This window comes from Bufo gargarizans, chromosome 4 (assembly GCF_014858855.1).
Source record: "Bufo gargarizans isolate SCDJY-AF-19 chromosome 4, ASM1485885v1, whole genome shotgun sequence".
In the NCBI taxonomy this organism is placed as follows: Eukaryota; Metazoa; Chordata; class Amphibia; order Anura; family Bufonidae; genus Bufo; species Bufo gargarizans.
This window is the reverse complement of record NC_058083.1, coordinates 36362906-36375341: the sequence shown is the minus strand read 5'-3', so window position 1 is coordinate 36375341 and position 12436 is coordinate 36362906. Positions and strand designations below refer to the sequence as shown.

Genomic DNA, 12436 nt, shown 5'->3' with positions numbered 1-12436 from the left:
TTTTATTTTTTTACGTATTTTATGCTATTAGAAGTCATTTCCCTATCCACATTTGTTTGCAGAGCACTTGCCATGTTCTTAACCACATTTTGATGACATTTGCAGCCCTCTAGCCTTTTTCATGGCATTTAGAGCCATTTTGGTGCTCAAAAGTTCAGGTCCCCATTGAATTCAATGGGGTTTGGGTTAGGGGTCAAGTTCGGGTAACGAACTTAAACTTTTTTGTGAAGTTCGTCCGAACCCGTCGAACCAGAACATCCAGGTGTCCGCTGAACATTACTGATGACTTATTCTCTGGATAGGTCATCAGTACCTGATTGGTGCGGGTCCAATACCCAGGACCCCGGCCAATTAGCCATTTGAAAGACAGCGGTACTCCTGTGAAAACCACAACCTTCTCTATGCATTTCCTAGGCTGAGTGATGACACGTTCATGTGTGCCGCGTGCCAACCATTCCATAAATTGTGGACCTAAATTTTCACCATCCGTGCGGTCAACTTGAATGGGTCTGTGATCCGTCTGCTCCGCAAAAAAATAGAACATGTTCTTATTGTAGTGCAAAGACAAGGAGAGAAACCCCATGGAAACATTCTGTAGTGATTCTGTGGGGTTCCGTGCCTCTGGTTCCGCACTTCTCCTTCCGGATTGCTGTCTGCGGACCACAATACGGGCACGGCCGCGTTAATGAACCATTAGGCCTCTTTTACACGGGCGTCGAGTGTGAGGGCCTGAAAGGATGCTGGTGCATCGCCGGAAAATGTGCGATTTTTCTGCGTGAGTGCAAAGTGTTTTAATGCATTTTGCACGCGCATGAGAAAAATCTGCATGTTTGGTACCCAGAACCGAACCCGGACTTCTTCACAGAAGTTCGGGTTTGGGTTTGGGATCGGTGTTGTGTAGATTTTATTATTTTCCCTTATAGTATGGTTATAAGTTAAAATGATAGCATTCTTAATACAGAATGCTAAGTAAATTAGGGATGGAGGGATTAAAAAAAATAATAATAAAACTCACCTCATCCACTTGTTCGCACTGCCTGGCTCGTCTTCTTTCTTCTTCTTTGATGACCAGGGAGGAAAAGGACATTTAGTGACGTCACCGCGCTCATCACATGGTCCATCACATGGTCCATCACCATGGTGATGAACCATGTGATGAGCGCAGTGACGTCACCAAAGGTCCTTTTCCTCCCAGGTCATCAAAGAAGAAGAAAGAAGACGAGCCGGGCAGCGTGAACAACTGGATACGGTGAGTTAAATTTTTTTAATTTTTTTTAACCCATCCATCTCTAATTTACTTAGCATTCTGTATTAAGAATGCTATTATTTTTCCTTATAACCATGTTATAAGGGAAAATAGTAATGATCGGGTCGCCATCTTGATCGTCACCTAGAAACCATGCGTGAAAATCGCACCGCATCCGCACTTGCTTGCGGATGCTTGCGATTTTCACGCAGCCCCATTCACTTCTATGGGGCCTGCATTGCGTGAAAAACTCACAATATAGAGCATGTGCGATTTTCACGCAACGCACAAGTGATGCGTGAAAATCACCGCTCATGTGCACAGCCCCATAGAAATGAATGGGTCCGGATTCAGTGCGGGTGCAAAGCGTTCACCTCACGCACTGCACCCGCAAGGAAAACTCGAATGTGTGAAAGGGGCCTTACTGTGAGCAAAGACCTATAGTGAAGCCTACTCAGAGATTAGGTATGACGGAAAGATTTGAACCTGTTCTGTGCTTTTCACCGGCACCTGGTTTTGGCTCACCATAACTGATGGAAATAACTGACTAAATAACTGAAGTGTGAACATGGCTTTAGCAAACAATTATATTAGTGACAATGTATAATACTAGGCCAAAATCTGGCTTGGTGCATCTCCACACAGTTAAAAAAAATGTTGTTGAAGTTTGGGAAAATAGCATATACAGATGCAGCCGAGCTAAACTTGATGGTTAACCCGTTAAGTAAAGAATGGGAAGAAAAAGATAACTAACTTTTAAATGGATTTTGTCACAAGATAACCAAGATAGCTACTTTTGCTACATCTGTACATGTCTTACCGTATATTAGGCAGGGTAGAGTTATAACTGAAATACTAGGCCAAAATCTATGTAGTTGCATCTACACACAATTGAAATTAAATTTTTCTTTGCTGAAGTTTAGGGAAATATCATATTGTGAGTCTTACTATACACAGGGTAGCGGACGGTTTACATCTCTGATTGATAACGTGAAAAACTAGCTGAAATCTCTGTTGGTGCATCTCCAAGCACTTTAAGTGTTGCGTCAAAATAATTGCACAGTAGGTTGACAACTTGAGTTTTACACTAGAGAAATTTCTTTCTGGATCTGCATATTTTAACACCTAAAAGACATTAGGCATTAGGCCCAAATCTGTTAGTGGTGAGGATACTGCATTATTTGCAAAGTCAACTGTCAGTAACAGTGACTTCATAGTGTTTGTGGAAAGGGAAGGACATTGTATTACGTCTCCTGTATTTACAGGTATGTTCCAAAAAACAGATTTGCAAGCTGTTTCATACTTTGTGTGACTGTGTACATTTAGGTCCAAAAATGTCAGGTTTAAAGAAGGGTTCCAAAGGGGTCATTTAATAAAAATGGTGATTTAGACGCGGTCTTAATAACCCTGCACTGGCGATTGATTCGCTTAAGTGCGACTTTCTTAACCCCTTTCCGACCAGCACTGTACTAGTACGGTGCTGTCTGGGTCTTTAAAGATTGGAACCCGCTCCTGAGCGGAGCGGGCCCTATAGCCGCGGGGTGCCTGCTGTTTCATCATGTCTGCGACCAGCAATAATGCTGATCGCGGACATTTAACAGTCAGCATCTGAGAGCATGAAATACTGGAAGCATGTGCTTCAAGCTTCCCCATATGGCAATTGTATTCTTATATGGAGCAGCCCCTGTCATAGAGAATGACAGGGGCTCCATAGGAAACTAGTACATTTTGTCATAGACTCCAATGCTACATCTGAGGTGGCAACACCATGAGTAGCCAACACAGTGGCCTAGTCACAGGGTGGGGAGGGTTGTAACAGCATGAGGAGCCAACACAGTGGCCCAGCCACAGAGTGGTGAGGTGGCAACAGCATGAGGAGGCAACACAGTGACCCAGTGACAGAGTGGTCAGGTGGCAACAGTATGAGGAGTCAACAGAGTGGCCCAGTCACAGAGTGGTGAGGGTGGCAACAGCATGAGGAGTCAACACAGTGGCCCAGTCACAGAGTGGTGAGGTTGGCAACAGCATGAGAAGTCAACAAAGTTGCCCAGTCAAAGAGTGGTGAGGTGGGGGCAAAAGCAGTGGCAGTAACAGCACAAGATGGTACGTGGCAGTAAGAGCACATGGCAGCAGGTGTGTAGCATCAGACGGGCAGCAAAATTTCGAATAGTGGCTGAAGAAGGTCACCAGAAGAAACGGGTCTCTTTTGACAAAGTTTGGGTGTGGCACCCAGAATGATCTAGTCTGATGCATCAGGCACTGGTGTGTGGAAATCCTGGCTGATTCATGCCTGATTCATCTTCACAAAGGTCAGTCTCTCCACATTTTGGTTTGAAAGACAAGTTCTCCTTGGGGTAACTATGCTCAAATCAGGCCATTTGTGCAAGGGAGTCAGAGGGACTCCCTGCCTCCATCTCCACTGCATACTGCCACAATGTGTCGGGGGTCATCTGCCTGGTCTTACTCATTTCCCTCTACCTCCTCCTGCCCTTCCTCTCCTGTCACTTTTGCTTGTGCGTTAATGTCCTCCTTCTCCTCCAGTTCAGCCCCCACAGGGCTCAGATGGCCGTGAGATGTGGGTGCCATGTCTCCTGTCCCCTGGCCAGACAGATTTAGCAGCATCTGTTCCAGGACATGAAGCAGTGGAATGGTGTTGTTCATACCGTAGTCCTTGCAAATGACAACTAAAGTGGCCTCCTCGAAGGGCCTTAGCAAACAGCAGGTGTCACGCATGAGCTGCCACTGGCTTATGTCAAAGTTACAAAGGGGTGCTCCTGTTTGCCTGCATTATCAAGAAATTGTTTATGGTTTCCCTTGACTCATATAGCCAGTCCAACATGTGAAAGGTGGAGTTCCAATGGGTGGAAATGTTGCATACCAGCCAATGTTAGGGAACGACATTCTGCCTTTGCAGCTCAAGATGGATGTGCTTTGCAGTGTAAGAGTGGCTGAAGTGCATGCACAATTTCCTGGCCATTTTCAGAATGTCTTTCAGTTGGGTGGAAGACTTCAGGAACCACTTTACAACCCGATTATCCACGTGCGCCATACAGGGCGCATGGATCAGCCCTCCTTGACACCATGTTCTTCAAGTTGTTGGTAACCATGGTAACAATCTTAAGTTGGCGAGGAGACAGCCAAGATTGATTTCTTGATACAGGACACGGAGCAGTTCCTCACCTGTGTGACTCCGTTTGCCCAAGACAAACTAGGTGCAGAACAGTGTGACACCGCTGTGCCCTGCACATGTGGTATGCTGAAGGAGCACTCTAAATGGTTCCAGCAGTAGAGGCTGAGGACAAGGTGGAGGATGAGAAGTCAGCGGAGGACATTGGAGCAGGACCCACAGATTGAGACCGTGGAGGCGGCAGTGCCGTCACCTGGCCAAGTTGTTGGTGTGGCTGGGCAGGAACCACATTTACCCAGTGGGCCGTAAAGGACATATATTGTCTTTGACCGTAGTTACAGCTCCACACGTCGGCACTGCCGTCAAATTTAGCAGACACCGACAGGCTCAAGGACTAGCCCACCTTCTGTTCAACATATGTTTACAGGGCTGTTGCTGCCTTGTTGGAAAAGTAATGATGGCTTTGAACTCTCCACCTTGGCTTGTACTTTTGTATATTTATTATAACCACGCCCCAAAACTGGTTGTATCAGACTGCAAATTTACCCCAAAAGCAAGGATGAATGGACGTGCTTTTATATGTGAAATAAACACACCCCAAAACTGCTTGTATCAGGCCGCAAATTCACCCCAAAAGCAAGGATTAATAAAAGTACTTTTATATATTTAAAATTAACACACCCCAAAACTGGTTGTATCAGACCGCGAATTCACCTCAAAAGCAAGGATGAATGGACGTACTTTTATATACAAAATAAACACACTCCAAAACAGTTTTTATCAGGCCGCAAATTCACCCCAAAAGCAAAGATGAATGGACATACCTTTATAAAATACCAAAACTGGTTGTATCAGACAGCACTTTCTACCCAATAACAGATTACTGCAATTACTGTTTCAAACAACCTAAAATCTGTAGTAAAGGATCGCTTTAATAACCCCAATACGCGCAACAAGGTGTAGTAGAATAGCCCCTATTAGCCAGGCTTTACACTCCCCTATTAGTCCCTGCTCTCTCCCTACACTGTGGATAATGCCTCCCTATCCTTTCCCTACAATATGAATAAGCTTTCCCTGAACTGCTCAATCGTTCTTTTTGTGAATAAACACTGTCCCTAGTACCTGTAACATCTCTCCCTGCACTAAGTTCACTGCAAAATGGTGGAGACCGGCCATGAGGAGGCTTTGTATAGGGCTGTGACATCACAGGGGCAAGCAGTGTAGCAGCCATTTTAGAAAAAATTTGACTTGTTACCACAAAGCTTGAGGAAATTTGACTTCGGGACAAATCAAATTTTTCCAGAAATTTGGATTGAATTCCACTTCATCAGCTTCGATTCGCTCATCTCTGCTCAGGATCCCCGCAATCAGCTGTTAGAAGTGGCCAGGCGCTCCTTTAGCACCATAGCCTCTTCCTAGGCCAGGGGTCGTCACTGTACATCGGTCACATGACCTAGTTGCAGCTCAGCCCCATTCAAGTCCAACACCAAGCACAGCCGCTATGCGATGTACGGCTCTGTGCTTGAGAAGCTCCTGGGAGGCCACCGCACCGCAACAGAATTTTATTATTGCATTCTATCACCTGCTGCTGATCTTCTACAAATATTAATACAGAGATTAGATGGTCTTCTTCCATTACACCCCTTCTTCTGCCATGGCAGAGAGAAAGAGCTGTGCCAACCTCAGTCTTTTGAACTTAGGATTGGTGGCACTATTTGCTAACCTTTGTCCCTTGCTGTCACTAAGAGCACCGTGTGAGGTGAGCTTTTCCCCTTACCTCGTGGATGGTGCACCCAAATTTTGGAAAATCATAAATAATTATAATTTAAACTATTATGATTTTACCTAATCGCCAGAGTTTACACCTGAATTTTGGCACGTGTTCAAAAAAAAAATAATCAACATGAAAAACAGGTATATCCCACCCACATTATATTTCAATGGGAATGTTCGCTATAGTTCATAAATTTCTGAATTTTCTGTGTGAGGATTTGAAAATCATATTGCACAAATTTTTTTTAATGAACACGCCAATTCTTGCCATGTAATGAGGCTGAATCCATATGAGGAACCATCATATGCAAAGACAATTCCACAGTAGAAATTGAAGGCTGGAGTCTGAGATGGAATTTTCCTGGTGCCATGTGTACACACCAAAGTAGTGGGTCCAGCAGCAGAAGTCTTGAATAAAACCATTATTTTTTTTATTTCAAATATTTTTAAAAAATCCAAAATATGTATTTCATGGTTTTATACAAGAATGAGTGCTGGACCCACTACTTTGTTTCTACAGTGGATTTGCTTCTCCTAAGGATCCATGCACCGAGGACTAACACAAGTAGTCAGCTGATTGCATTTATTTGTGTGTCCTGTGTACATAGTCTTATATTACCACAGCCACATGGGAAGAATTGTTAGCAGAAAATTTTTCACTGCAGATTTTGCATTATTCCACAGTATATTCCTCAGTGAATCCATGGCAAAATGCAAAAATTGTTTGTCACAGATTTCAAACTATGCATTGAAAATGTTAAAATCCACACAACAGGTTAATTTACTATTTGGATTTTTTCCAATATGTGCGGAAGAGATTTTGTAAAATCTCATTAATTTTGCAGGCATACACTGTACCTTTTTCACCTGCAATTTTGTGGCAGAAAATTGGCAATGTTATCTGTCACATGTGACCATGCTTTTAGTCATATCTATGTAGAGAATGATGGTCTTTAATGGATTTCTACAATGTATTTTATAGATTTGTCATCACTGAAATCTCCTTACCTCTAGATAACTGTGATGAGGTTTCTTTAAATCTATGAGGTGCAAATTCCCAATCAGCGGCAAACATCTGGGTCCAGGAGGAAAATTCTTGACATGGTTTTTATTCCAACTTTTTAAGACATTCAGGATAAAGAGAAGAGTCAAAAACAGCACAAAATAAGAAGCTACAGAGAACCCTAAATCCATAGTAGTGACCAGTGTTTATGCCAATGCAGAAGTCTGGCAGACGAGGAGCGTTACCGAGTGCTGTCTCTAACCCTTGGTCTCCACCTTTGTCTGAGTTACACTGATAGTACGGAATGTCCAAAAACATTTGAAATAAATATTAACTGGAGAATTGTTAAAGGGGAAGGGATATGTGAACCTGCCTATAGAGATAAAGATGATGGCAAGGGCAGATCTTGCATCTGCTATTCGTATCCTACCATGGGTGGAGGCCCAGCAATGATTGGTTCTTTGCCACATACTACTAGGCAGTGAGAACTTACAAATGACTATCCTTTAAAAAAAACAAAAAAAAAAACAAACGTCTGCGTTATCAGATACCATGGGGTGATGTGGAAATGTGGTGGTGGTGAAAACAAGTTTATGACCCATCTGCATAAGTTCTCATGGGTCAGATTTGCTGCAGAAATGCAATTAAATCTTCACTGGAAGATCTTGATAGACTGCAGTGGTTATGTGTCAACATGATATGTTATTGGTGGAGGCCAGCATTTTTTTTATGAGCATTCACTCCTGCATATTTTGTTTCAGATCCACAGGAAATCCTCAGCCAATAGGCAAAACTTGAATTTGATTGCAGACATCTTTTTCCCCATAGAATTCCAGCAATTCTGTAGGGAACAGTTATACAGACCCTCTCACACAGAATGTAAGTTACCCAAAACATATAATTATATATGTTTATATAATATAATTGGTCACCAATTTTTCATCTAAGGCTACTACTAGGCTGGCAAACCTCCGGTGAAGTGTAAACACTGGGCGTCTGGTACCAGTAAAGAAATTTCAGCAGCAATAGCAAGCTGTTACATTGGCTGTCTGTAACAGCTTGTGCATTTAACCATCAATAGTGTGGTTATTTTTTGGCCATATACTACATCAGGGGCAAGATGAGCCTGTCACCAAGTGCATTTAACCCTCAATAGTGTGGTTGTTTTTTTGGCTATATCCTACATCAGGGTGAAGCTGTCACACCAAGTGCATTTAACCATCAATAGTGTGGTTATTTTTTTGGCTATATCCTACATCAGGGTCAAGCTGTCACCAAGTGCATTTAACCATCAATAGTGTGGTTATTTTTTGGCCATATCCCAGTCTAATTCTGTCTGTAAACGTATACCTGTCACCCAGCGCCTAAATAATAGGCCTCAAATTTATAGTCAGCTAAATCTGAGGTTATTGCTGTAGCTGGTCAAGTTATTTAGTGTCCGTCAAAGCACAGTTTTTGTTCTGGGTTGAAATACAATTCCCAATTTAGCAATTCTCTAAATTAGTGGTTTCTGCTGTATCAGGCCTACTTAAAATTTATCACTAAAAGGGTATATTAGATTCAAGGTGCACATAGGGTCATTCTCAATAACTTCACACACACGCTACTGTGCATATCCCAGTCTAATTCTGTCTGTAAACGTATATCTGTCACCCAGCGCCTAAATAATAGGCCTCAAATTTATAGTCAGCTAAATCTGTGGTTATTGCTGTGGCTGGTCAAGTTATTTAGTGTCCGTCAAAGCACAGTTTTTGTTCTGGGTTGAAATACAATTCCCAATTTAGCAATTCTCTAAATTAGTGGTTTCTGCTGTATCAGGCCTACTTTAAATTTATCCCTAAAAGGGTATATTAGATTCAAGGTGCAGATAGGGTCATTCTCAATAACTTCACACACACGCTACTGTGCATATCCCAGTCTAATTCTGTCTGTAAACGTATACCTGTCACCCAGCGCCTAAATAATAGGCCTCAAATTTATATTCATCCAAATCTGTCATTATTGCTGTAGCTGGTCAAGTTATTTAGTGTCCGTCAAAGCACAGTTTTTGTTCTGGGTTGAAATACAATTCCCAATTTTGCAATTTCCTAAATCAGTGGTTTCTGCTGTTTCAGGCCTACTTTAAATCTCTCCATAAAAGGGAATATTAGATTCAAGGTGCTGATAGGGTCATTCTCAATAACTTCACACACCCGCTACTGTGCATGTCCCAGTCTAATTCTGTCCGTAAACGTATACCTGTCACCCAGCGCCTAAATAATAGGCCTCAAATTTATAGTCAGCTAAATCTGTGGTTATTGCTGTGGCTGGTCAAGTTATTTAGTGTCCGTCAAAGCACAGTTTTTGTTCTGGGTTGAAATACAATTCCCAATTTAGCAATTTCCTAATTTAGTGGTTTCTGCTGTATCAGACCTACTTTAAATCTATCCCTAAAAGGGTATATAAGATTCACGGTGCAGATAGGGTTATTCTCAATAACTTCGCACACACGCTATTGCGCAATTCCAAGTCTAATTCTGTCCGTAAACGTATACCTGTCATCCAGCGCCTAAATACTAGGCCTCAAATTTATATTCAGCTAAATCTGTCGTTACTGCTGTACCTTTATTAGTGTAATACGGTACCTAAATAGATAGCCAGATAGTGTTAGGTGTCTGTAAAAAAAGGCCTGAATTTGAATTCGATACATTGGGCCAAATAATATTTTTGTTGTTGTGGTGAACGATAACAATGAGGAAAACATCTAGTAAAGGACGCGGACGCGGACATGGTCGTGGTGGTGTTAGTGGACCCTCTGGTGCTGGGAGAGGACGTGGCCGTTCTGCCACAGCCACACGTCCTAGTGTACCAACTACCTCAGGTCCCAGTAGCCGCCATAATTTACAGCGATATTTGGTGGGGCCCAATGCCGTTCTAAGGATGGTAAGGCCTGAGCAGGTACAGGCATTAGTCAATTGGGTGGCCGACAGTGGATCCAGCACGTTCACATTATCTCCCACCCAGTCTTCTGCAGAAAGCGCACAGATGGCGCCTGAAAACCAAGCCCATCAGTCTGTCACATCACCCCAATGCATACCAGGGAAACTGTCCGAGCCTCAAGTTATGCAGCAGTCTCTTATGCTGTTTGAAGACTCTGCTGCAGGGTTTCCCAAGGGCATCCACCTAGCCCTTCCCCAGCGGTGGAAGACATAGAATGCACTGACGCACAACCACTTATGTTTCCTGATGATGTGGACATGGGAATACCACCTCAGCACGTCTCTGATGATGATGAAACACAGGTGCTAACTGCTGCGTGTTTCTGCAGTGTGCAGACTGAACAGGAGGTCAGGGATCAAGACTGGGTGGAAGACGATGCAGGGGACGATGAGGTCCTAGACCCCACATGGAATGAAGGTCGTGCCACTGACTTTCACAGTTCGGAGGAAGAGGCAGTGGTGAGACCGAGCCAACAGCTTAGCAAAAGAGGGAGCAGTGGGCAAAAGCAGAACACCCGCCGCCAAGAGACTCCGCCTGCTACTGACCGCCGCCATCTGGGACCGAGCACCCCGAAGGCAACTTCAAGGAGTTCCCTGGCATGGCACTTCTTCAAACAATGTGCTGACGACAAGACCCGAGTGGTTTGCACGCTGTGCCATCAGAGCCTGAAGCGAGGCATTAACGTTCTGAACCTTAGCACAACCTGCATGACCAGGCACCTGCATGCAAAGCATGAACTGCAGTGGAGTAAACACCTTAAAAACAAGGAAGTCACTCAGGCTCCCCCTGCTACCTCTTCTGCTGCTGCCGCCTCGGCCTCTTCTGCTGCTGCCGCCTCGGCCTCTTCTGCTGCTGCCGCATCGGCCTCTTCCACCACCTCTGGAGGAACGTTGGCACCTGCCGCCCAGCAAACAGGGGATGTACCACCAACACCACCACCTCCGTCACCAAGCATCTCAACCATGTCACACGGCAGCGTTCAGCTTTCCATCTCACAAACATTTGAGAGAAAGCGTAAATTCCCACCTAGCCACCCTCGATCCCTGGCCCTGAATGCCAGCATTTCTAAACTACTGGCCTATGAAATGCTGTCATTTAGGCTGGTGGACACAGACAGCTTCAAACAGCTCATGTCGCTTGCTGTCCCACAGTATGTTGTTCCCAGCCGGCACTACTTCTCCAAGAGAGCCGTGCCCTCCCTGCACAACCAAGTATCCGATAAAATCAAGTGTGCACTGCGCAACGCCATCTGTGGCAAGGTCCACTTGACCACAGATACGTGGACCAGTAAGCACGGCCAGGGACGCTATAGCTCCCTAACTGCACACTGGGTAAATGTAGTGGCGGCTAGGCCCCAGGCGGAGATCTGTTTGGCGCACGTCCTTCCGCCGCCAAGGATCGCAGGGCAACATTCTTTGCCTCCTGTTGCCACCTCCTCCTACTCAGCTTACTGATCCTCTTCTTCCACCTGCTCATCCAGTCAGCCACACACCTTCACCACCAACTTCAGCACAGCCCGGGGTAAACGTCAGCAGGCCATTCTGAAACTCATATGTTTGGGGGACAGGCCCTACACCGCACAGGAGTTGTGGCGGGGTATAGAACAACAGACCGACGAGTGGTTGCTGCCGGTGAGCCTCAAGCCCGGCCTGGTGGTGTGCGATAATGGGCGAAATCTCGTTGCAGCTCTGGGACTAGCCGGTTTGATGCACATCCCTTGATTGGCGCATGTGCTGAATTTGGTGGTGCAAAAGTTTATTCACAACTACCCCGACATGTCAGAGCTGCTGCATAAAGTGCGGGCTGTCTGTTCGCGCTTCCGGCGTTTACATCCTGCCGCTGCTCGTCTGTCTGCGCTAAAGCGTAACTTCGGCCTTCCCGCTCACCGCCTCATATGCGACTTGCCCACCAGGTGGAACTCCACCTTGCACATGCTGGACAGACTGTGCGAGCAGCAGCAGGCCATAGTGGAGTTTCAGCTGCAGCACGCACGGGTCAGTCGCACTGCGGAACAGCACCACTTCACCACCAATGACTGGGCCTCCATGCGAGACCTGTGTGCCCTGTTGCGCTGTTTCGAGTACTCCACCAACATGGCCAGTGGCGATGACGCCGTTATCAGCGTTACAATACCACTTCTATGTCTCCATGAGAAAACACTTAGGGCGATGATGGAAGAGGAGGTGGCCCAGCAGGGGGAGGAGAAGGAGGAAGAGGGGTCACTTTTAGCACTTTCAGGCCAGTCTCTTCGAAGTGACTCAGAGGGAGATTTTTTGCAACAGCAGAGGCCAGGTACAAATGTGGCCAG

The 12436-nt window shown here is 45.0% G+C and overlaps 1 protein-coding gene across 1 annotated transcript in view; it reads right to left on the bottom strand.

Moving 5' to 3' along the window:
* LOC122935955 (cytochrome P450 2K6-like) overlaps positions 1-7457 on the bottom strand; it is a 225411-nt gene extending 217954 nt beyond the window's left edge. Inside the window, exon 1 of the mRNA XM_044291920.1 lies at positions 7155-7457. Within this exon, the coding sequence (XP_044147855.1) occupies positions 7155-7340 (186 nt within the window). The 5' untranslated portion in view covers positions 7341-7457. The remainder of the gene's footprint in view (positions 1-7154) is intronic.
* Positions 7458-12436: the final 4979 nt, after the last annotated feature.